Source organism: Cherax quadricarinatus, chromosome 7, assembly GCF_038502225.1.
Source record: "Cherax quadricarinatus isolate ZL_2023a chromosome 7, ASM3850222v1, whole genome shotgun sequence".
Taxonomy (NCBI): domain Eukaryota; kingdom Metazoa; phylum Arthropoda; class Malacostraca; order Decapoda; family Parastacidae; genus Cherax; species Cherax quadricarinatus.
In genome coordinates this window covers 17803368-17829132 of record NC_091298.1, presented here as the reverse complement: position 1 = coordinate 17829132, position 25765 = coordinate 17803368, and the positions used below count along the sequence as shown (strand labels likewise).

Genomic DNA, 25765 nt, shown 5'->3' with positions numbered 1-25765 from the left:
GTGTGTGCATGTGAGAGCACGTAAATTCACAACTCTTACACTATTTTATAAAACTAATCAAAATTGAATCTATAAGACTTTACCAGAATTTAAAAATTAATGAAACAGAATATTATACAGTATAAGGAAAGTGGGAGAGAAAAGAAAAAGAAGAATTTAAGGGCAGACAGAACAGGAACAAACAATACCAATATGAATGCATGTTGTGGATTTTTGCCGACAACTTATAATATACACTGTTGGCTAGACATCTCCATACAAATTCAGGCATTTTTACAATGGCAAATTAAAGTGTTAGGCTTACCATTTTTCCTCTATTCTTGATTCTCAATTTCTTCTGATTTACATAATCAAACAAGCGATTGTACTCCCCCTTCTCAATGCTGCTGAAGGTATTGATGACTCCATTCTTAACCTCAACCTTATTCAGAAACAAAAAATTAAATAAAAAATATTCATAAGAAATTCAGACACAAAAACACTTTTTTATTATAATGCAAAAATTTATATAATTGCTAAGGAATATGTTTTATACAAAAAATCAGGCTTACAGTCAGTGCTAAACAAATGCTATAAGAAAAAAGTCAAAAGACATGCTATAAAACGTTTCCTAAAACTAAGAAAGATGAGCTATAAAGAAAGACTGACAATACTTTTTAAATGCCCATGTTGGCTGATAAGATGTATAATAAATTATTATAAAATTATATGCTAAAATCAATGAAGTTGATTTCTAGCACAATCAAGTGAGAGAGGGGCCGCACTTGTAAACTGGGAAGAGAAAGAAGTGCCTGAAAGATACATAATTTTTTCATAAGCAGATCAGTGGAATGGGATGCAAAAGAAAGCACAATATTAAGTGCTACTCGCCCTACCAAGTTTAAGATAATCATATGACAAATTGAAAATGAATGATAAGAATGATGATTACATCTCTTCTCCAGTAATTACAATCAGGTATACCTGTGATAATGCTTTTTGACTTATCAAAGAACAATAGCATAAAAACTGCAACTCATTTGTCACATACCTTTTACTCAAATCTATATATTTCTTAGATTTAAGCATTTATTTTCCCTCTTTCTTTCCACAATTGATCATTTAATATTACCACTACTTCTTTAACCTTAGTTCTTTTAGATGCACTTGATTTAAAGCTCCTTTTAGCTCTTTTGCTTAAGTGCTATGACATCCAACTTCATTTCTTTCATAAAACTAAATTATTCAGTATTTTATGTACTACATATATCATAAACATAGGTAGTAGGTTGGTAGACAGCAACCGCCCAGGGAGGTACTACTGTCCTGCCAAGTGAGTGTAAAACGAAAGCCTGTATTTGTTTTACATGCTGGTACGATTGCTGGTGTCCTTTTTTCGGTATCATGAACATGCAAGATTTCAGGTATGTCTTGCTACTTCTACTTACACTTAGGTCACACTACACATACATGTACAAGCACATATATATATATACACACCCCTCTGGGTTTTCTTCTATTTTCTTTCTAGTTCTTATTCTTGTTTATTTCCTCTTATCTCCATGGGGAAGTGGAACAGAATTCTTCCTCCGTAAGCCATGCGTGTTGTAAGAGGCGACTAAAATGCCGGGAGCAAGGGGTTAGTAACCTCTTCTGTATATATTACTAAATGTAAAAGGAGAAACTTTCGTTTTTCCTTTTGGGCCACCCCGCCTCGGTGGGATATGGCCGGTGTGTTGAAAGAAAGATATATCATAAAGTCAAAATCAGTCTCATACACTCAATAAACTAAATTTCTATGAGCTTAAAAAAAAAAAAGATATAAAGTACAGGAGGGCCCTGCTTTACGGCGATTCGCTAACAAGGATATTTCAAATTACAGTGGACCCTCGCCTAACGCTATTAATCCGTTCCTGAGAGCTCAACGTTAGGCGAAATTATCATTAGGCGAATTAATTTTCCCCATAAGAAATAATGGAAATCAAATTAATCCATTCCTGACACCCCAAAGTATGAACAAAAAAAAATTTTTACCACATGAAATACAGTGGACCCCCGCATAACGATTACCTCCGAATGCGACCAATTATGTAAGTGTATTTATGTAAGTGCGTTTGTACGTGTATGTTTCGGGGTCTGAAATGGACTAATCTACTTCACAATATTCCTTATGGGAATAAATTCGGTCAGTACTGGCACCTGAACATACTTATGGAGTGAAAAAATATCGTTAACCGGGGGTCCACTGTATTAATTTTAATACACACAAACTGAAGAAGACATGCACAATTACATGACACTTACCTTTATTGAAGATCTGGTGATGATTGATGGGATGGGAGGAGGGGAGAGTTTTGATGGTGTTAGTGTTTAGAAGGGGAATCCCCTTCCATTAGGACTTGAGGTGGCAAGTCCTTTTCCGGGGTTACTTCCCTTCTTTTAAAGCCACTAGGACCAGCTTGAGAGTCACTGGACCTCTGTTGCACAACATATCTGTCCATAGAGGCCTGTACCTCCCGTTCCTTTATGACATTCCTACAGTGTTTCACAACATTGTCAGTGTAATAGTCACCAGCACGGCTTGCAATAGCTGTGTGAGGGCGATTTTCATCAAAAATGGTTTGCACTTTGAGCCACATTGCACACATTTCCTTAATCTTTGAAGTAGGCAACTTCTTCAATTTCTCTATCCCCTCCTCCGAAGCAGTTTCCTCAGGAGTCGCCTCTTGCTGTTGAAGATGATCTAGCAGCTCATCAGTGGTTAGTTCGTCATTGTCCTCCTCCTCCAACTCTTCCACATCCTCCCCACTAACCTCCAACCCCAAGGACTTCCCCAATGCCACAATGGATTCCTCAACTGACATAGGATTCCCAGGGTTAGCCTCAAACCCTTCAAAATCCCTTTTGTCTACACATTCTGGTCACAGTTTCTTCCAAGCGGAGTTCAAGGTCCTCTTAGTCACTTCCTCCCAAGCCTTACCTATAATGTTTACACAACTGAGGATGCTAAAGTGATCTCTCCAAAACTCTCTTAGAGTCAATTGAGTTTCTGAGGTCACTACAAAGCACCTTTCAAACATAGCTTTTGTGTACAGTTTCTTGAAGTTGGAAATGACCTGCTGGTCCATGGGCTGCAGGAGAGGAGTGGTATTAGGAGGCAAAAACTTGACCTTAATGAAGCTCATTTCCGCAGAAAGTCGCTCTGCCACATCTGAAGGATGACCAGGAACACTGTCTAATACCAGGAGGCACTTAAGATCTAATTTCTTTTCAATTAGGTAATTTTTCACAGTGGGGGCAAATGCATGGTGTAACCAGTCACAGAAAAAGTCCCTAGTGGCCCATGCCTTACTGTTTGCCCTCCACAGCACACACAAATTAGCCTTGAGGACATTGTTTTTCCTGAACACTCTGGGAGTTTCAGAGTGATACACCAATAAAGGCTTCACTTTGCAATCACCACTAGCATTGGCACACATCAACAGAGTAAGCCTGTCTTTCATAGGCTTATGTCCTGGGAGTGCCTTTTCCTCCTGAGTAATGTAGGTCCTGCTTGGCATTTTCTTCCAAAACAGGCCTGTTTCGTCACAATTAAACACTTGTTCTGGTTTCAGTCCTTCACTGTCTATGTACTCCTTTAATTCCTGCACATATTTTTCAGCCGCTTTATGGTCCGAACTGGCAGCCTCACCATGCCCTATCACACGATGTATGCCACTACGATTCTTAAATCTCTCAAACCAACCTTTGCTGGCCTTAAATTCACTCACATCATCACTAGTTGCAGGCATTTTTCTAATTAAATCGTCATGCAATTTCCTAGCCTTTTCACATATGATCGCTTGAGAGATGCTATCTCCTGCTATCTGTTTTTCGTTTATCCACCCCAATAACAGTCTCTCAACATCTTCTATCACTTGCGATCTCTGTTTCGAAAACAAAGTTGCACCTTCGGCAAGAACAGCTTCCTTGATTGTCATTTTCTTTGCCACAATAGTAGCGATGGTTGATTGGGGTTTTGTGTACAACCTGGCCAGCTCGGAGACACTCACTCTACTTTCATACTTAGCAATGATCTCTTTCTTCATATCCATAGTAATTCTCACTCTTTTTGCTGTAGGGTTGGCACTAGAAGCTTTCTTGGGGCCCATGGTGACTTATTTCGCAGGTGTAATCACTAAAAAGGCTGTGATAATATGAAATGTTCCGATTGTATGCTTGGAAGTGACCGAGGTGGCTGGCTTGTAAACACTGGCACCCACGGAACAAGTGAGGCGGGCTCAGGCCGCACGTGGACGCGTCTCGAATGAATCGCGTTGAGCGAGTTTTTAGCACTAGCCGAGGCAAAATTTTTGCGTTAAAATGTATCGCTAGGCGGATTTAACGTTATGCGATGCGTGCGTTAGGCGAGGGTCCACTGTACAACCAAAACTTCATTTATACAGCTCTCAGAGTCGCTATTACAGCGTCCACGCACCTCCTCTGGAAACTTTGCAAAATTTAAAGTGTTTTAAAGTTACTGTGCATTTTATATATACACCTACCATCCGACTTACGACCGAGTTCGGTTCCGAGAAACCGGTCGTAAGTTGAAATGGACGTAAATCGAACTTTACTACTGAATATCAACATAACATTTTTGTAATGTCTTTATTTTATTGTTTTATTTTCGTATTTCATGTTTTACTTTACTTTTTATGCTGTTAGTACTGTATTTTATACAGTAAGGTTTAGGATAAACACTGTGTACAACACAAACACTTGTTTATTTCCCAGAAATTTGGCATAAAAAACACGGTTGTAAGTCGAGTCATCAAATGTCAAGCAGGTCGTTAGTCGGATGGTAGATGTATTGTAATAAACAGAAAAGAGAAACTCAGCTCTAATATACATTATTTAGGTATGCATACTGGTCAGAGCCCGTCGTAAGTCCGAATCGTCAGTAAACAAGTACGTACACCACTAAGTAAGAAGAGGCTGTATATACAGTGGAAACTCGGTTTTCATGATTAATTCATTCCAGAAAGTCTGATGAAAACCGAATTGTACGAAAACTAAAGTAACACTTCCTATAAGAAATAATGTAAATCCAATTAATCCGTTCAAGACACCCAAAAATATTAACAGAAAATATAGTGGACCCTCAACTAACGGCGGCATTAAGTATTGGCAAATTCGTCTAATGGCGCTTTTAGGCATAAAAAAAAAATGTCTCTACCAATGGCAAAAAACTCTACCAACGACATTTGTCTGGAATGTGTCCATGCGCCGGGAGCACGGCCTGAGCGGGCCCAGCCACTCCAAGACTCAGTGTGTTATTGTTTACAAGCTGTTGCGGTCGATTCCACGTGTGCCTGCCATATATTTTGGATTATTCCAGTGTTTTTAGTGCTTGTAACTGCTAAATAAGCCACCATGGGCCCCAAAAAAGCTCCTAGTGCCAAGCCTGTGTTAAAAAAGGTGAGAATTACGATGGAAATAAAGAAAGAGATAATTGAAAAATACGAGAGTGGAGTGCGTATATCTGAGTAGGAAAGGCAATACAACAAATCACATTCAACTATCAGTACTATCTTGGCGAACAGAAAGGTAATCAAGGAAGCTGTTGTTGTGAAAGGTTAAAGTATGTTTTCAAAACGGAGACCGCAAATAATTGAAGAGGTAGAGAGACTGTTATTGGTATGGATAAACGAAAAACAATTATCAGGAGAGAGTGTTTCTCAGTCTATAATTTGTGAAAAGGCATGGAAGTTGCATGATGATCTCATTAAGAACATGCTTCAAAACAGTGCTGCTGATGATGAATTTAAGGCCAGCAAAGGCTGGTTTGAGAGATTTAAGATTCGTAGTGGCATACACAGTGTGGTAAGGCATGGTGAGGCAGCCAGTTCAGACAAAAAAAAAGCGGCTGAAAAATATGTGAAGGACTTTAAGGAATACAAAGAGACTGAAAACTTAAAACCTGAACAAGTGTTTAATTGTGACGAAAAAGGCTTGTTTTGGAAGAAAATGCCAAACAGGACCTACATTACTCAGGAGGAAAAGGCAATCCCAAGACATAAGCCTATGAAAGACAGGCTGACATTAATATTGTGTAGTAATGCTAGTGGAGATTGCAAAGTGAAGCCTTTATTGGTGTATCACTCTGAAACTCCCAGTTTTCAAGAAAAAGCAATATCGTCAAGGGTAATTTGTGTGTGCTGTGGAGATCAAACAGTAAGGCAAGTGTCACTAGGGAATTCTTCTTGGACTGGTTTTATGGTGTGTTTGGCCCCACTGTGACAAATAAATTGTCACTCAAGTGCCTCCTGGTAATGGACAATGCTCCTGCTCATCCTCATGACTTGCAAGAGCAAATTGCAATAGAGTTTGGTTTTGTTAAGGTGAAGTTTTTGCCTCCTAATACAACTCCTCTCCTCCAGCCCATGGACCAGCAGGTCATTTCAAACTTCAAAAAACTCTACACAAAAGCAGTGTTTCAAAAGTGCTTTGAAGTGACCTCAGACACTCAACTGACCCTAAGAGAGTTTTGGAAAGATCACTTCAATATCCTCAGTTGTGTAAACCTTATAGGTAAGGCTTGGGAGGGAGTGACTAAGAGGACCTTGAACTCTGCTTGGAGGAAACTGTGGCCAGAATATGTATAAGAGAGGGATTTTGAAGGGTTTGGGGCTAACCCTCAGGAGGCTATGCCAGTATTGGAAGCTACTGTGTCATTGGGGAAGTCCTTGGGGTTGGAAGTTTGTGGCAAGGATGTAGAAGAGTTGGTGCAGAACGATGAGGAAGAACTAACCACTGCAGACCTGCAAGAGCTTCAGGTGCTACAGCAATAGATCACATCTCAGGAATGTTCTTCAGAGCAGGATGAAGAGAGATGGAGGATTAGGGAAATGTGTTCAATGTTTACAACGGACAGCGTGCAACAAGCTTTTATGCCACAAGACGGGCAGAAAGCAGCAACTTCACTCTGGCTGTACCCTTCTCCAGAACATCACTCCATCTGAGATCATATATACCCAGGATGACTCGAGTATGGAACACATTCGTACAGCATAATGATGTCAACGAGATAAAGTCAGTTGATCAAATGAAAATGCTGGCCCACAGATGGCTCCAACTTCATCCTGTTCCCTACCTGTATGTCTCATAACAATAAAAATGCTTTCAAATGAGCTGATGTAGGTAACAGCTCTTAGCTTGCCAATAAAGTTAGGAATCCTTAACCTGTAAATAGCTTGTCAATAAAGCTAGGGATTCTTAACCTTGTCAAACCCTGTGTAAAAAAAAAAAAAAAAAAAAACATTCATCGATGAATTTTATCCTGTCACAGAAGTTGCAAGCCGTATTGGCAACATGTACAATGACACTCTTGTGTCCTATTTTAGGGAAATCCTAAGGGCACATGAGAAACAGAGCTCTCTGGACAGTCATTTTGTGCGACAGGGGTCCAGTGACTCTCAAGCTGGTCCTAGTGGCATTAAAAAACCAAGAAGGGAGGTTATTATTTTTTTTATTTATTATCACACCGGCCGATTCCCACCAAGGCAGGGTGGCCCGAAAAAGAAAAACTTTCACCATCATTCACTCCATCACTGTCTTGCCAGAAGGGTGCTTTACACTACAGTTTTTAAACTGCAACATTAACACCCCTCCTTCAGAGTGCAGGCACTGTACTTCCCATCTCCAGGACTCAAGTCCGGCCTGCCGGTTTCCCTGAATCCCTTCATAAATGTTACTTTGCTCACACTCCAACAGCACGTCAAGTATTAAAAACCATTTGTCTCCATTCACTCCTATCAAACACGCTCACGCATGCCTGCTGGAAGTCCAAGCCCCTCGCACACAAAACCTCCTTTACCCCCTCCCTCCAACCCTTCCTAGGCCGACCCCTACCCCGCCTTCCTTCCACTACAGACTGATACACTCTTGAAGTCATTCTGTTTCGCTCCATTCTCTCTACATGTCCGAACCACCTCAACAACCCTTCCTCAGCCCTCTGGACAACAGTTTTGGTAATCCCGCACCTCCTCCTAACTTCCAAACTACGAATTCTCTGCATTATATTCACACCACACATTGCCCTCAGACATGACATCTCCACTGCCTCCAGCCTTCTCCTCGCTGCAACATTCATCACCCACGCTTCACACCCATATAAGAGCGTTGGTAAAACTATACTCTCATACATTCCCCTCTTTGCCTCCAAGGACAAAGTTCTTTGTCTCCACAGACTCCTAAGTGCACCACTCACTCTTTTTCCCTCATCAATTCTATGATTCACCTCATCTTTCATAGACCCATCCGCTGACACGTCCACTCCCAAATATCTGAATACGTTCACCTCCTCCATACTCTCTCCCTCCAATCTGATATTCAATCTTTCATCACCTAATCTTTTTGTTATCCTCATAACCTTACTCTTTCCTGTATTCACCTTTAATTTTCTTCTTTTGCACACCCTACCAAATTCATCCACCAATCTCTGCAACTTCTCTTCAGAATCTCCCAAGAGCACAGTGTCATCAGCAAAGAGCAGCTGTGACAACTCCCACTTTGTGTGTGATTCTTTATCTTTTAACTCCACGCCTCTTGCCAAGACCCTCGCATTTACTTCTCTTACAACCCCATCTATAAATATATTAAACAACCACGGTGACATCACACATCCTTGTCTAAGGCCTACTTTTACTGGGAAAAAATTTCCCTCTTTCCTACATACTCTAACTTGAGCCTCACTATCCTCGTAAAAACTCTTCACTGCTTTCAGTAACCTACCTCCTACACCATACACTTGCAACATCTGCCACATTGCCCCCCTATCCACCCTGTCATACGCCTTTTCCAAATCCATAAATGCCACAAAGACCTCTTTAGCCTTATCTAAATACTGTTCACTTATATGTTTCACTGTAAACACCTGGTCCACACACCCCCTACCTTTCCTAAAGCCTCCTTGTTCATCTGCTATCCTATTCTCCGTCTTACTCTTAATTCTTTCAATTATAACTCTACCATACACTTTACCAGGTACACTCAACAGACTTATCCCCCTATAATTTTTGCACTCTCTTTTTTCCCCTTTGCCTTTATACAAAGGAACTATGCATGCTCTCTGCCAATCCCTAGGTACCTTACCCTCTTCCATACATTTATTAAACAATTGCACCAACCACTCCAAAACTATATCCCCACCTGCTTTTAACATTTCTATCTTTATCCCATCAATCCCGAAGGGTTACCTCCCGAAGGGAGGTAACCCCACCAAAGGACTTGGTACCTCAAGTATTTATGGAAGGGGATTCCCCTCTCAAACAATAAAACACCTGCATCATCTTCCCTCCTGTCTCATCACTCATTAACAACTCCACAATAAAGGTAAGTGGCATTTAAATATTGTTTATTTTGCATGTCCCATTCGTTCTGGTGTAGGGATATGTATATTTCATGTAAAAAAATTTTTTTTTTTCATACTTTGGGGTGTCAAGAATGGATTAATTCTATTTCCATTATTTCTTATGGGGAAAATTAATTTGACCAATGGCATATTCAACTAATGGCAAGCTCTCTGGAACGGATTACAGTGGACCCCCGCATACCGCACGCATCGCATACCGTACAATCCGCATACCGCTCACTTTTTTCGCAAAAATTTTGCCTCGCATACCGTCCAAAAACCCGCTCACCGCTCTTCGTCCGAGACGCGTCCAATGTGCGGCCTGAGCCACGCTCACATGTTCCGCCGGTGGCATTGTTTACCAGCCAGCCTCCGCGGTAACATCCAAGCATACAATCGGAACATTTCATATTATTACAGTGTTTTTGGTGATTTTTTCTGGAAAATAAGTGACCATGGGCCCCAAGAAAGCTTCTAGTGCCAACTCTACAGCAATAAGGGTGAGAATTACTATAGAGATGAAGAAAAAGATCACTGATAAGTATGAAAGTGGAGTGCGTGTCTCCGAGCTGGCCAGGTTGTATAATAAACCCCAATCAACCATCGCTACTATTGGTGGTACAGCTGCTGCTGCTGCTGTACCACCGTCAGCTGCTGCTGCACTGTGAGCTGCTGCTGCTGTTGTACCACCGTCAGCTGCTGCTGCTGCTGTAGCACCGTCTGCTGCTGCTGTAGCATCGTCTGCTGCTGCTGTAGCATCGTCTGCTGCTGCTGTAGCATCGTCTGCTGCTGCTGTAGCATCGTCTGCTGCTGCTGTAGCATCCTCTGCTGCTGCTGTAGCATCGTCTGCTGCTGCTGTAGCATCGTCTGCTGCTGCTGTAGCATCGTCTGCTGCTGCTGTAGCATCGTCTGTTGCTGCTGTAGCATCATCTGTTGCTGCTGTAGCATCGTCTGCTGCTGCTGTAGCATCGTCTGTTGCTGCTGTAGCATCGTCGGTTGCTGCTGTACCACCGTCAGCTGCTGCTGCTGCTGTAGCACCGTTGTTGGTGTGGCTAATTGAGAATACCAAGAAACAATTAACCCCAGAGGATTTGCCACCCAGGATAACCCAAAAAAGTCAGTGTCATCGAAGACTGTCTAACTTATTTCCATTGGGGTCCTTAATCTTGTCTCCCAGGATGCAACCCACACCAGTCGACTAACACCCAGGTGAACAGGGAAAAATGCCTGGAATTAGTGCTCATATTGGTGAATTTAAAGCCAGCAAAGGTTGGTTTGAGAGATTTAAGAATCGTAGTGGCATACACAGTGTGATAAGGCCTGTTCTGGAAGAAAATGCCAAACAGGACCTACAGTACTCAGGAGGAAAAGGCACTCCCAGGACACAGTGTCTCATCAGTCATTGCTGCATCTTCAATAAAGGTAAGTGTCATTTATTCTTCATTTAGTATAGTAGTACATGCACAATATATATTGTGCATGTACTACTCTACTATTGTGCATGTATCCTTCTCTTTGTGTGTAGGAAAATGTATATTTCATGTGGTAAAAATTTTTTTTTCATACTTTTGGGTGTCTTGCACGGATTAATTTGATTTCCATTATTTCTTATGGGGAAAATTCATTCGCATACCGAACATTTCGCATAACAATCAGCCCTCTTGCACGGATTAAAGTCGCTATCCAGGGGTCCACTGTAATGCCGTTGGTTGAGGGTACACTGTATTTTACAGAGAATAACTATAGCTTTACATACAGAAAACAATGAGAAATATATATAAATGACTAATGAAATGGATAAATGAACTTTAACATCAATTTTACCTTTACTGAAGACTCTTGTTGGCATATGGAAGATGGCGAGGAGGGAAGAGGGAGGAGGAGAGGTTATTGTTTGGAAGGGGAATCCCCCTCCATAAGGACCTCAGGTATCAAGGCCCTATCCAGGGTTACTTCCATTCTTTGTCTTTTACTGGCGAGATCAGCCATGTGTACGTGGCCACTTTCGTATTTTGCTACAAGTTCTTTCTTGAATTCTATCACGTTTCTCACCTTCTTTATCAAAGGCCTGGCACTTGAAACTTTCTTTGGCCCCATGGTGCTTTATTTTGCAGTTGCATTCAATAAACAATCACAAAAAACAATGAATTATTATGAAAAGTCTTGGATGAACGAGCGGGGTAATGCTCACTCAGCAGAAACAAAGCCAGACTGAGTCAGAACGTATGGGATGCTTTATGTGGGCGCAGGTAGGTGGACATGTTTGGTACGGCAGACCATTGTCAACTCTATGAAAGCTGAGCGGATGTATGAAAACTGGGACAAAATTTCAATGAAAAAAGTTGTCAAAAACCAAATCCTATGAAAACCAGGGCATACGAAAACCAAGGTTCCAATGTATATTTTTTAACATGTCAGCTATTCCCCACCAAGGTAGGGTGGCCCAAAAAGAAAGAAATAACTTTCATCATGGTTCAACACTTTTACGATATTTGAAAAAATAATACACAAGCGACACTACTCCTACAACATACTTAACCCATGCCAGTTTGGGTTTAGACCAAAAAAAAAAAAGTACGAATGACGCTATTATACAAATGCTTGACCAAATATACACAGCTCTCGATAAAAATGAATAACCTCTGGGGCTCTTTATCGTCCTACGAAAAGCGTTTGACACAGATGACCACAATCTCTTGCACCTCAAACTGAATTATTACAGCATAAGAGGACATTCTCTTGACTACCTAAAATCCTATCTTAACGACAGATGCCAGTATGTACATGCAAATGGAGTCAACTCCGCTATCCAACCTGTAGCTGTAGGAGTACCCCAGGGTAGTACCCTAGGCCCACTCCTCTTTCTCATATACATCAATGATCTCCCCAATGTATCCCAACTCCTTAAACCAGTTCTATTCGCAGATGACACTGCATACGTCTACTCCCATTCAGACCCAGCTGTGATTGGAAACACTGTAAACAATGAACTGCTCAAGGTATATGCTTGGATGATGACCAACAGACTCACTCTCAACATAGACAAAACATACTTCATGCTGTTTGGCAACAGAGCCTCAAATATCCAACTCAACATACTGTTAAATGGTTCCCCTATATCAAGACACACAGAGGGCAAATTTCTAGGTCTTCTCCTTGACTGTAATCTTAAATTTCAGTCCCATACCCATCACATAGCCAAGAAAATTTCCAAATCAGTAGGAATCCTTTCCAAGATACGATACTATGTACCACAAACGACTCTCCTTACCCTATACCACTCTCTAATACACCCTTACCTCATCTATGGTGTTTGTGCCTGGGGCTCAACCACAGCCAACAACCTTAGACCCTTAATAATCCAACAAAAACCTGCTGTGTGGGTGATAACCAACTCCTGTGCTAAACAGCATACCCCACCACTTTTCAAGACTCAACTTGCTAAATATACAAGACATACTCTTTTTATTGTGCCTACTACATACACAGAACATTAAACTCCACTGTAAACCCTCCCCTAAAACTACTTTTCAACAGTTACAACAGAATGCACAATCACAATACAAGGCATAAGGTACTTTTCAACATCCCTCAAGTCAGACGCTCACTATGCAAGAACGCTATGCACATAAAAGGCCCGAAAATCTGGAACTCGCTACCGGAACAGGTCAAGAATCCCCTGACAGCTTATAAATTTAGGACTTTGCTGAAACATCATCTTATCCCACAATATTAACCAAATCAACCAAACATCTGCTAACTAGTTTTATTATGTGACCTTTAGGCTCTTAATTCTGCCAATCCATAAAATCATCTTGTTTCTCAATATTAACCAAATCTACGATAACGTCTGCTAATTAGTCTTATCATGTGACCTCCTGGCTTTTAATTCTGCCATTCCATAAAATATTACCACCTGCATCATTACTTGTAAGTTAGATTGTGTACTAAGTTCAGATAAGATTGTAAAACAGCTAACCACTATTACTTGTTTAGTTTTAAGTAAGTTACTATGTACTATTATCTTACCTAGTTTTAATTAGTTACTACGTATTAGGATTAGTTTGCCCGAAATGCTTCTGCATGATAGTGGCTATCTTTGTACTTAGCAAATCAAAATTGTAATTACACATTGTAACCTTTACAAAGAAATAAACTTTATTATTATTATTATTCATACATAATCACTGTCTTTGCAGAGGCACTCAGATATGACAGTTCAGACATCACTCCAAACAGCCAATATCCCAAACCCCTCCTTTAACCCTTTCACTGTCGAGACCCCTGATCACAAACTTGCTCTCCGAGTCGAAAAATTCGAAAAAAAAAAAAATTATTATTTTTTACCAAAATCTTAAGATTTTTTTCTGATTACTTTAAAAGAAAAAAAATTTGCAATCAGTACTTACCAAGATACAGAGCTGTGAAGTTGACAAAGTGAACTGCTTACGACAACATCGGTGACTGCGACTCACTCGGTAATATTTTTAATTTTATTCTACTTTTTTCTTTTATTTTTTTAATATTTTTTCAAATAACTTTTGAAGCCTGTGAGACCATTATAATGCATAATGTATATATATATCCACTTGTTGTATGCAACACAGTAACTGCACAAACATTATCATTATACTGTTTACAAAACTTGTTTACACAAACCAACAATAAAAAAAGTTATTTAGTACTATTGTTATATAGTATACAATGAAACCCTGGGTTTCGGCCGTAATCCATTCCAGGAGCTAGGCCTAAACGCAAAACGGCTGAAAGGCGAAGCAATATTTCCCATAAGAAATAATGTAAATAAAATTAATCCATTCCAGACCCACAAAAATATTCACAAAAAAAGGCATTTTTTGAAATAAGAACTATAGTTTTACATACACACAACACAGATAAATATATACATATACAGTGGACCCCCGGCTTACGATATTATTACTGAACGAATTTGTTCCCATAAGGAATATTGTGAATTAGATTAGTCCATTTCAGACCCCCAAACATACATGTACAAACGCACTTACATAAATACACTTACATAATTGGCCGCATTGGGAGCTGATCGTAAAGCGGGGGTCCACTGTATATATATATTTTTTCTCAACAAGTCGGCCGTCTCCCACCGAAGCAGGGTGACCCAAAAAGAAAGAAAAAATCCTCAAAAAGAAAATACTTTCATCATTCAACACTTTCATTGCACTCACACATAATCATTGTTTTTGCAGAGGTGCCCAGAATACAACAGTTTAGAAGTACAGTGGACCCCTGCTTAACCCTTTGACTGTCGAAGGGCCAAATCCTGAAGTTGCTTCTGGTGTCGCAAAATATTCGAAAAAAAAAAAAATTATTTTTTCTTATGAAATGATAGAGAATCTTTTCCCGATTGTAAAGACACCAAAAAAACGAAATTTGATGGAAAACTGACGGAATTACGCTCTCGCGAAGTTAGCGACTTCGGCGATATTTAAAAATCGGCAATTTCGCCCACTTTGAGCCCTATTTTCGGCTAATTCCGTTATTCCAGTCAACCAAACTCATAACTATTTCTTCAGAACTCTATTTTTTCTATCGATTGAGTACAAGAAACTGCCCATTTACCGATTTCAACTACCCAATAACATGGTCAGAAATTTGCAATTTGGCCAATTTCACGAAAATTAAAAAATACGACAATTTCAAAATAAGGTCCAGAATGAACAATGCAGACATTCCTGGCTCTAAAATAACATTTTCTTTGTTCATCAGTCATGTCTCCAGGTCCCTGTGATATTACTCTTGCTTTTTATTTTGAAATTTTATTCAAACAAAAAATAGAAGATTTACTGTTATGCAGACTACTGCAATACTGTAATAATTGTAAAAATTACATCAACCCATTCATGACTGCGTATTAGAATGGCTATTTGGACATTTATTGGACAATGACATCATTTGTTCACTTTTGAACATCGGCAAAAATCAAACATTTCCTGTACTTTGTGCTCCATTTCCAGGTTCTTTTTATAGTAAAATTAATCAAAATCACCTCCATTTCTATAATATAGTTTCCATTCTATCAAATGAGACCAAGAAAACGAGAATACAACCACAAATACTATACGAAAATAGACCACAAAGTCGACATTTTAATTAAAAAAAACGGTCGGAGTTTTTTTTTTCTCATTATGCACTGCGTGCTCCAGGATTTTTTTTATGTGGTGCACACTGACCACACAGACCCATTCTCTCACATGTGGGCCTACTAGCTTTCTCCTGCCTGATTTGAAGCCGCTAGAATTTATGAGTATATATACGTCAAACACGGTACCTCACAAACGTATATATACGGCCGCGACAGTCAAAGGGTTAACGATCACCTCCCAATGCGACCAATTATGTAAGTGTATTTATGTAAGTGCGTTTGTACGTGTATGTTTGGGGGTCTGAAATGGACTAATCTACTTCACAATATTCCTTATGGGAACAAATTCGGTCAGTACTGGCACCTGAACATACTTCTGGAATGAAAAAACATCGTTAACCGGGGGTCCACTGTATATACATATAAAAATACACAATATATCCCTCCAAACTGCCAATATCTCAAACCCCTCCTCTAGAGTGCAGGCATTGTACTTCCCATTTCCAGGACTCGAGTCCGGTTATATAAAATAACCGGTTTCCCTGAATCCCTTCACTAAATATTACCCTGCTCACACTCCAACAGCTCGTCAGGTCCCAAATACCATTCGTCTTCATTCACTCCTATCTAAGTATCATCAGCAAAAAGTAACTGTGTCACTTCCAATTTTGTATTTAATTCCCCATAATTTAATCCCACCCCTCTCCCAAACACCCTAGCATTTACTTCTTTTACAACCCCATCTATAAATATATTAAACAACCATGGTGACATTACACATCCCTGTCTAAGACCTACTTTTACCGGGAAAGTCCCCCTCTCTTCTACCCACCCTAACCTGAGCCTCACTATCCTCATAAAAACTCTTTACAGCATTTAGTAACTTACCACCTATTCCAGTATGTACTTGCAACATCTGCCACATTGCTTCCCTATCCACTCTATCATATGCCTTTTCTAAATCCATAAATGCAATTAAAACTTCCCTACCTTTATCTAAATACTGCTCACATATATGCTTCAATGGAAACACTTGATCTACACATCTCCTACCTACTCTAAAACCTCCTTGCTCATCCACAATTCTACATTCTGTCTTACCTCCAATTCTTTCAATAATAACCCTACTGTACACTTTTCCTGGTATACTCAGTAAACTTATAATTTTTACAATCTCTTTTGTCCCACTTCCCTTTATATAAAGGGACTATACACGCTCTCCGCCAATCCCTCTTTCATAAATTTATTAAACAAAAATACCAACCATTCCAACACTATGTCTCCTCCCTGCTTTTAACATTTCTGTCATGATCCCGTCAGTTCCAGCTGCTTTACCCCCTTTCATTCTACGTAATGCCTCACACACCTCCCCCACACTCACATCCTGCTCTTCTTCACTCCTAAAAGATGGTATACCTCCCTGGCCAGCACATGAAATTACCGCCTCCCTTTCTTCGTCGACATTTAAAAGTTCCTCAAAATATTCTCACCACCTACCCAAAACCTCCATCTCCCCATCTACTAACTCCCCTACTCTGGTTTTAACTGACAAATCCATTTGTTCCCTAGGCTTTCTTTACTTGTTTAACTCCAAAATTTTTTCTTATTTTCATTAAAATTTCTTGACAGTACCTCTCCCACTTTTGCACTCTCTCACCACTCTCTTCATCTTTCTTTTACTCTCCATATACTCTGCTCTTCTTATAACACTTCTGCTTTGTAAATACCTCTCATAAGCTACCTTTTTCTCTTTTATCACACCCTTTACTTCATCATTCCACCAGTCACTCCTCTTTCCTCCTTCACCCACCCTCCTATAACCACAAACTTCTGCCCAACATTCTAATACTGCATTTTTAAAACTATTCCAACCCTCTTCAACCCCCCCACTATTCATACCTGCACCAGCCCACCTTTCTGCCAATAGTTGCTTATATTTCACCCGAACTTCCTCCTCCCTTAGTTTATACACTTTCACCTCCCTCTTACTTGTTGTTGCCATTTTCCTCTTATCCCATCTACCTCTTACTCTAACTGTAGCTACAACTAGATAATGATCTGATATATCACTTGCCCCTCTATAAACGTGTACATCTTGGAGCCTACCCATCAACCTTTTATCCACCAGTACATAATCTAACAAACTACTTTCATTACGTGCTACATCATACCTTGTATATTTATTTATCCTCCTTTTCATAAAATATGTATTACTTATTACCAAACCTCTTTCTACACATAGCTCAATTAAGGCTTCCCATTTTCATTTACCCCGACACCCCAAATTTACCTACTACTCCCTAAACAACATTTTTACCCACTTTAGCATTAAAATCCCCAACCACAAGTACTCTTACACTTGGTTCAAACTTCCCATGCATTCACTCAACACTTCCCAAAATCTCTCTCTCTCCTCTATACTTTTCTCTTCCCCAGGTGCATATACGCTTACTATAACCAACTTCTCACATCCAACCTTCATTTTACTCCACATAATGCTTTAATTAATACACTTATAGTCAATCTTTTCCTGCCATAGCTTATCCTCCAACATTATTGATACTCCTTCTTTAGCTCTAACTCTATTAGAAACCCCTGACTTAATCCCATTTATTCCTCTCCACTGAAACTCACCCAACCCCTTCAGCTATGTTTCACTTAAAACCAGGACATCCAGCTTCTTCTCATTCATAACATCCACAATCTCTTTCTTATCATTCGCACAACATCCACGCACATTCAGACTTCCCACTTTGACAATTTTCTTCTTCTTATTCTTTTTAGTAATTATTACAGGAAAAGGGGTTATTAGCCCATTGTTCCCGGTATTTTAGTTGACTTTTACAACACGCATGGCTTACGGAGGAAAGATTCTTATTCCACTTCCCCATGGATATAAAAGGAAATGTAATTAGAACAAGAACTAAGATAAAATCAAAGAAAACTCAGATGAGTGTGTATAAATAAACATGTAGTGTGACCTAAGTGTAAGTAGAAGTAGCAAGATGTACCTGTAATCTTGTATATTTAGGAGACAGACGAAAGAAACCAGCAATCCTACCATCATGTAAAACAATTACAGGCTTTCGTTTTACACTCACTTGGCAGAACTGTAGTACCTCCCTGGGTGGTTGCTGTCTACCAACCTACTACCTACAAATATATATTATATAGATAAATTAAAATTTAAACAAACATTTAAAATAACATTTACTTACCTCTATTGAAGAGACTTGCTGGCATCTGGAAGATAGGGAGGAGGAAAGAGGGAGGACTTATTGTTTGGAAGGGGAATCCCCTTCTATGAAGACTAAGTAACAAGTCCTTATCTGGAGTTACTTCCCTCCTTTGTTTTTAAGGCCAGTAGGTCCAGCTTGAGAGTCGCTGGACCCCTGTCTCACAAAATAACTGTCAAGAGTGCTCTGTTTCTGGCATCTCTAAGATTTCTTTGAAGTGGGACAAGGTTTTGTCATTGAACATGTTGCAGATATGGCTTGTTTCAGCTTGGTCAGAGTGACACTTTTCAACAAATGTTTGCAGCTAGCTAGCTAGCTAGCTAGCTGGCTGGCTGGCTGGCTGGCTGGCTGGCTGGCTGGCTGGCTGGCTGGCTGGCTGGCTGGCTGGCTGGCTGGCTGGCTGGCTGGCTGGCTGGCTGGCTGGCTGGCTGGCTGGCTGGCTGGCTGGCTGGCTGGCTGGCTGGCTGGCTGGCTGGCTGGCTGGCTGGCTGGCTGGCTGGCTGGCTGGCTGGCTGGCTGGCTGGCTGGCTGGCTGGCTGGCTGGCTGGCTGGCTGGCTGGCTGCTGGCTGGCTGGCTGGCTGGCTGGCTGGCTGGCTGGCTGGCTGCTGGCTGGGCTGGCTGGCTGGCTGGCTGGCTGGCTGGCTGCTGGCTGGCTGGCGGGCTGGCTCGCTGGCTGGCTGGCTGGCTGGCTGGCTGGCTGGCTGGCTGGCTGGCTGGCTGGCTGGCTGGCTGGCTGGCTGGCTGGCTGGCTGGCTGGCTGGCTGGCTGGCTGGCTGGCTGGCTGGCTGGCTGGCTGGCTGGCTGGCTGGCTGGCTGGCTGGCTGGCTGGCTGGCTGGCTGGCTGGCTGGCTGGCTGGCTGGCTGGCTGGCTGGCTGGCTGGCTGGCTGGCTGGCTGGCTGGCTGGCTGGCTGGCTGGCTGGCTGGCTGGCTGGCTGGCTGGCTGGCTGGCTGGCTGGCTGGCTGGCTGGCTGGCTGGCTGGCTGGCTGGCTGGCTGGCTGGCTGGCTGGCTGGCTGGCTGGCTGGCTGGCTGGCTGGCTGGCTGGCTGGCTGGCTGGCTGGCTGGCTGGCTGGCTGGCTGGCTGGCTGGCTGGCTGGCTGGCTGGCTGGCTGGCTGGCTGGCTGGCTGGCTGGCTGGCTGGCTGGCTGGCTGGCTGGCTGGCTGGCTGGCTGGCTGGCTGGCTGGCTGGCTGGCTGGCTGGCTGGCTGGCTGGCTGGCTGGCTGGCTGGCTGGCTGGCTGGCTGGCTGGCTGGCTGGCTGGCTGGCTGGCTGGCTGGCTGGCTGGCTGGCTGGCTGGCTGGCTGCCTGGCTGCCTGCCTGCCTGCCTGCCTGCCTGCCTGCCTGCCTGCCTGCCTGCCTGCCTGCCTGCCTGCCTGCCTGCCTGCCTGCCTGCCTGCCTGCCTGCCTGGCTGCCTGCCTGGCTGCCTGCCTGGCTGCCTGCCTGCCTGCCTGCCTGCCTGGCTGCCTGGCTGGCTGGCTGCCTGGCTGGCTGGCTGCCTGGCTGGCTGGCTGCCTGGCTGGCTGGCTGCCTGGCTGGCTGGCTGCCTGGCTGGCTGGCTGCCTGGCTGGCTGGCTGCCTGGCTGCCTGGCTGGCTGGCTGGCTGGCTGGCTGCCTGGCTGCCTGGCTGGCTGCCTGGCTGGCTGGCTGCCTGCCTGGCTGGCTGGCTGCCTGCCTGGCTGGCTGGCTGCCTGCCTGGCTGGCTGGCTGCCTGCCTGGCTGGCTGGCTGCCTGCCTGGCTGGCTGCCTGGCTGGCTGCCTGCCTGGCTGCCTGCCTGGCTGGCTGCCTGGCTGGCTGCCTGCCTGGCTGGCTGCCTGCCTGGCTGGCTGCCTGCCTGGCTGCCTGGCTGGCTGCCTGGCTGGCTGCCTGGCTGGCTGCCTGGCTGGCTGCCTGGCTGGCTGCCTGGCTGGCTGCCTGGCTGGCTGGCTGGCTGGCTGGCTGCCTGCCTGCCTGCCTGCCTGCCTGCCTGCCTGCCTGCCTGGCTGCCTGCCTGGCTGCCTGCCTGGCTGCCTGCCTGGCTGCCTGCCTGGCTGCCTGCCTGGCTGCCTGCCTGGCTGCCTGGCTGGCTGCCTGGCTGGCTGGCTGCCTGGCTGGCTGCCTGGCTGCCTGCCTGGCTGCCTGCCTGGCTGCCTGCCTGCCTGCCTGCCTGCCTGCCTGGCTGCCTGCCTGGCTGGCTGCCTGCCTGCCTGCCTGCCTGCCTGCCTGCCTGCCTGGCTGGCTGGCTGGCTGGCTGGCTGGCTGCCTGGCTGGCTGGCTGCCTGGCTGGCTGGCTGCCTGGCTGGCTGGCTGCCTGGCTGGCTGCCTGGCTGGCTGCCTGGCTGGCTGCCTGGCTGGCTGGCTGCCTGGCTGGCTGCCTGGCTGGCTGGCTGCCTGCCTGGCTGCCTGCCTGCCTGCCTGGCTGCCTGCCTGGCTGCCTGCCTGGCTGCCTGGCTGGCTGCCTGGCTGGCTGCCTGGCTGGCTGCCTGGCTGGCTGCCTGGCTGGCTGCCTGGCTGGCTGCCTGGCTGGCTGCCTGGCTGGCTGGCTGCCTGGCTGGCTGCCTGGCTGGCTGCCTGGCTGGCTGCCTGGCTGGCTGGCTGGCTGGCTGGCTGCCTGCCTGCCTGCCTGCCTGCCTGCCTGCCTGCCTGCCTGGCTGGCTGGCTGCCTGCCTGGCTGCCTGCCTGGCTGCCTGCCTGGCTGCCTGGCTGCCTGCCTGGCTGCCTGCCTGGCTGCCTGGCTGGCTGCCTGGCTGGCTGCCTGGCTGGCTGCCTGGCTGGCTGCCTGGCTGGCTGCCTGGCTGGCTGGCTGCCTGGCTGGCTGCCTGCCTGGCTGCCTGGCTGGCTGCCTGGCTGGCTGAGAGCGCAGGGTAATGTTCACTCAAGGATAAACAACGCTAGACTGGCTGACGATGCTAGGTGGGTAGGCGGACATGCGCGCAAGCGCAGACAGGTCTGGTATGCCGGCCGAAACCTGGAGCAACGGCTGAAACGGGGGACAAAATTTGGCCGAAAAAAGCACGCGAAACCTGAAACGGACAATTCCCAGGGTGGCCGAAACCCGGGGTTTTACTGTATATATACATACAGAGTCACTGGACACGTTCCTAGAAGTGCTGCAGCTTGTGGTACTCTTTGAAACATGGTATTATGCACAGTGGTGTCCAGCTAACCGGTTTCCCTGAATCCCTTCACAAAATATTACACTGCTCATGCTCCAACAGCTCATCAGGTGCCAAAAATCATTCATCTCCTTTCACTCCTATCTAACACGCTCACGCACGCTTGCTGGAAGTCCAAGCCCCTCGCCCACAAAACCTCCTTTACCCAACCTTTTCGAGGACAACCCCTGCCCTGCCTTCCTTCCTCTACACATTTATATGCTACACATTTATATGCTCTCCAAGTCATTCTACTTTGTACCATCCTCTCTAAATGACCAAACCACAACAACCACCTCTGTTCAGCCCTCTGACTAATACCTTTAGCAACTCTACACCTCCTCCTAATTTCCACACTATGAATTCTCTGCATAATATTTACACCACACATTGCCCTTAGACATGACATCTCCAATGCCTCCAGCTGCCTCCTTGCTGCAGCATTTACAATCCATCCTTCACACCCATTATACTCTTGTATATTCCTTTCTTTGCTTCCATGGATAACATTTTTTTTATTTCTCCAGATACCTCAAAGCACCATTCACCTTTTTTCCTTCATCAATTTTACGGTCAACCTCATCCTTCATAAACCCATCTGCTGACAAGTCAACTCCCAAATATCTGAACACATTCACTTCTTCTATACTTCCTCCCTCCAATGTGATATCCACTTTTTCTTTATCTAAATCATTTGATACCCTCATCACCTTACTCTTATCTATGTTCACTTTCAACTTTCTATCTTTACATACCCTCCCAAACTTGTCCACCAACCTTTGCAACTTTTCTTTAAAATCTCCCATCAGGACAGTATCATCAGCAATAAGTAACTGTGTCAACTCCCATTTTGTATTTGATTAACCATAATTTAATCCCACCCTTCTCCCCAACACCCTAGCATTTACTTCTTTTACAACCCCATCTATAAATACGTTAAACAACCATGGTGACATTACACATCCCTGTCTAAGACCTACTTTTACTGGGAAATAATTTCCGTCTCTCCTACACACTATAAACTGAGCCTCACTATCCTCATAAAAATGCTTTACAGCATTTAGTAACTTACTACCTATTCCATACACTTGCAACATCTACCACATTGCTCCCCTATCAACCCTATCATATGCCTTTTCTAAATCCATAAATGCAATGATAACTTCCCTACCTTTATCTAAATACGGTTCACATATATGCTTCAATGTAAACACTTGATCCACACATCCCCTACCCATTCTAGAGCCTCCTTGTTCATATGCAATCCTGTTCTGTCTTACCTTGGCCCTCCTCTACTTCAAAAGTGTTCATAATTATTTTTTCTTCAACATAACACTTAATTATTCTCCATGGGGAAATGGAACAGAATTCTTCCTCCGTAAGCCATGCGTGTCATAAGAGGTGACTAAAATGCTGGGAGCAAGGGGCTAGTAACCCCTTCTCCAGTATATATTACTAAATTTAAAAGGAGAAACTTTCGTTTTTCCTTTTGGGCCACCCCACCTCAGTGGGATATGGCTGGTACATTGAAAGAAGAACACTTAATTATGGTATGCAAAATGCATCTTACCTCAAAATCAAAGGATCTGGTAGTAGAGCCAGATCTAGCAAAATTCACTGAAGAGATTTCATCAAATCGAATATGAACAGGTGGCTTATGTACATAGATGAGACCTCGCTCTAGTGGATATAAATAGCCAGCAGCTGCCTTGTATGAACAACTGATAGCAGGAGTTCCAGAATGTCTAGAGAAAGATGAAGATAATGTCTAATATCACACAGTATTTCAATATGTTTATTATAAGAAAACTGAAATTTATCAATGATGATTAATCAGTATTAGCATTTAGAAGAAAAGCATAAACTCTTTACAAATGTTCTTGGTGCCACATAAATGAATGGCAGTGAAGCCCATTTGCTTATTCTATATCTTTATATATGTAAATACAGATAAATTATAAGCACCACACATGGAATTAAAAGTGTCTATAGACATTAGCAAAATTAGCAAAACATTGAAGAAAAATATATATTAATTTACAAAGCAGTCTCAATGGGTACTATAGTTACCTTAGAAGAAAATGTAATTGGTAATAAACTCAAATTTTTTCTTCAGAGGAAAATGAACATTTCAAAATTTACACTAAAGCATTTTTCCATTATCTAAAACCAATCAATACTGCCCAGCTTACACAAAGTATAATTTGCAATACCTCCAAATGATCCAGTTGGAACAACAGCTTATATAAAAACAGGGATTACCACAGACATGCTACAAGGCAGCATAAAATGACAGCCTCTCAGTACACTGCCCATCTCTGAGCAAAGACTGACCATAATTCTCCATCAGGGACAAATCTCTACTCAAATCTCTGGGTCCAACATTATCCAATTTCCCAATTCATTGCTAATAATAGAGATATTACTAAGAGAAAGCTTTTAACTCTTCTGTTGTCTCTCAACTAGATCTATGTGCCAAATTATGAAGAGAATTACTGCATCTTCTGAAATAATAGAGAATATTTTTTTCTGTAGATGACACCAAAAACACGAAATATGATGGAATACTTACAGAGTTATGCAAGTGCAAATTTGGCACTCTGGGTACAGTTTATGCATCAATGATTTTTGCCAAATTTGTCTTGTTTTAACCTTTTCGCTGACTGTGCCGTAGTATTATGCCATGAGCTCAGCTCACTCAGATAAGCTGTGAGCAGTAAATTTGGGCCTAGATATGAGAGAATGGATCTATGTGATAATTGTGCATCATATAAAAAAAACCTGCATCATGCAGTGCATAATGAGAAAAAAAACTGTGACCATGTTTTTGGTTTAAAACAGCAACTTTGTGGTGTAGTTTTGTATGGTTTTTATAGTTGTATTCTTGGTTTCATTTGATAGAATGGAAGATATATTACAGAAATAGAGATAATTCTGACTGGTTTCAGATTGAAAATAGCTTGAAACTGGTGGGTTTAATATGCATTCACGAATGTGCTGATATTATTCATATAATTATTACAATATTGCATAATGGTAAATCTTTTTTTTTTTTTTGTGAATAAAAATTTTTTGTGAATAAAAAATAAAAATGAAATTGATGTGTAAAGCCTGGGAATGTAACTAATGAGCAGAGAAAATGCTATTTTAGTGCCAGGAATGCCTGCATTATTCTAAACCCTATTTTGAAATCAAAATATTTAGAAATGTGTGAAACTGGTGAAATTACAAATTTCTGATCCCTTTATTGGGTAGCTGAAATAGTTAATTGGGTGATTTCTTGTGCTCAGTCGATAAAATGGAAGATATACTACCGAAACAGCTAAGAATTTGATCAACAGGAACAATGTAATTGGCCTAAAATAGGACTCAAAGTGGGCAAAATTGCCAATGCATAAATATCAGTGATGCAGCAAATTCACGAAAGCGTAATTTTGTCAATTTTCTATCAAATTTTGTACTTAATTTTATTACTTTCAGAAAAAGATTCTCTATCATTTCATAAGAAAAAAGAAAGTTTTTTTGAAAATTCTTGGACACCGTGGACAAGTTTTGGATCAGGGTCTGGACAGTGAAAAAGTTGAGTCAATTCTAATCCTCATTTCAACCTAATTTCAGTCATTTCACCAGTATTCTTTCTGCTCTATCAATTGCACACAAGATACCAACATTAACCCTTTGACTGTTTCGGCCGTATATATACGTCTTACGAGCCAGTGTTTCGGACATATATATACTCAATATTTCTAGCAGCTTCAAATCAAGCAGGAGACTGTATAAAAAAATTCTGCAGTACACAGTGCATGAGAGAAAAAAAACTCCGACCGTGTTTTTGGATTAATACGCCAACTTTGAGGTGTATTTTCCTACAGTATTTATGGTTGTATTCTCGTTTTCT

At 42.8% G+C, this 25765-nt stretch overlaps 1 protein-coding gene across 1 annotated transcript in view; it reads right to left on the bottom strand.

The window, feature by feature from the left end:
• Positions 1-25765, bottom strand: part of Ssrp (structure specific recognition protein) — a 95472-nt gene that overhangs the window by 24386 nt on the left and 45321 nt on the right. The window contains exons 8-9 of the mRNA XM_070082345.1: positions 23438-23612; positions 305-421 (exon numbers count right to left, since the gene is read on the bottom strand). Of these exons, the coding sequence (XP_069938446.1) occupies positions 305-421; positions 23438-23612 (292 nt within the window). The remainder of the gene's footprint in view (positions 1-304; positions 422-23437; positions 23613-25765) is intronic.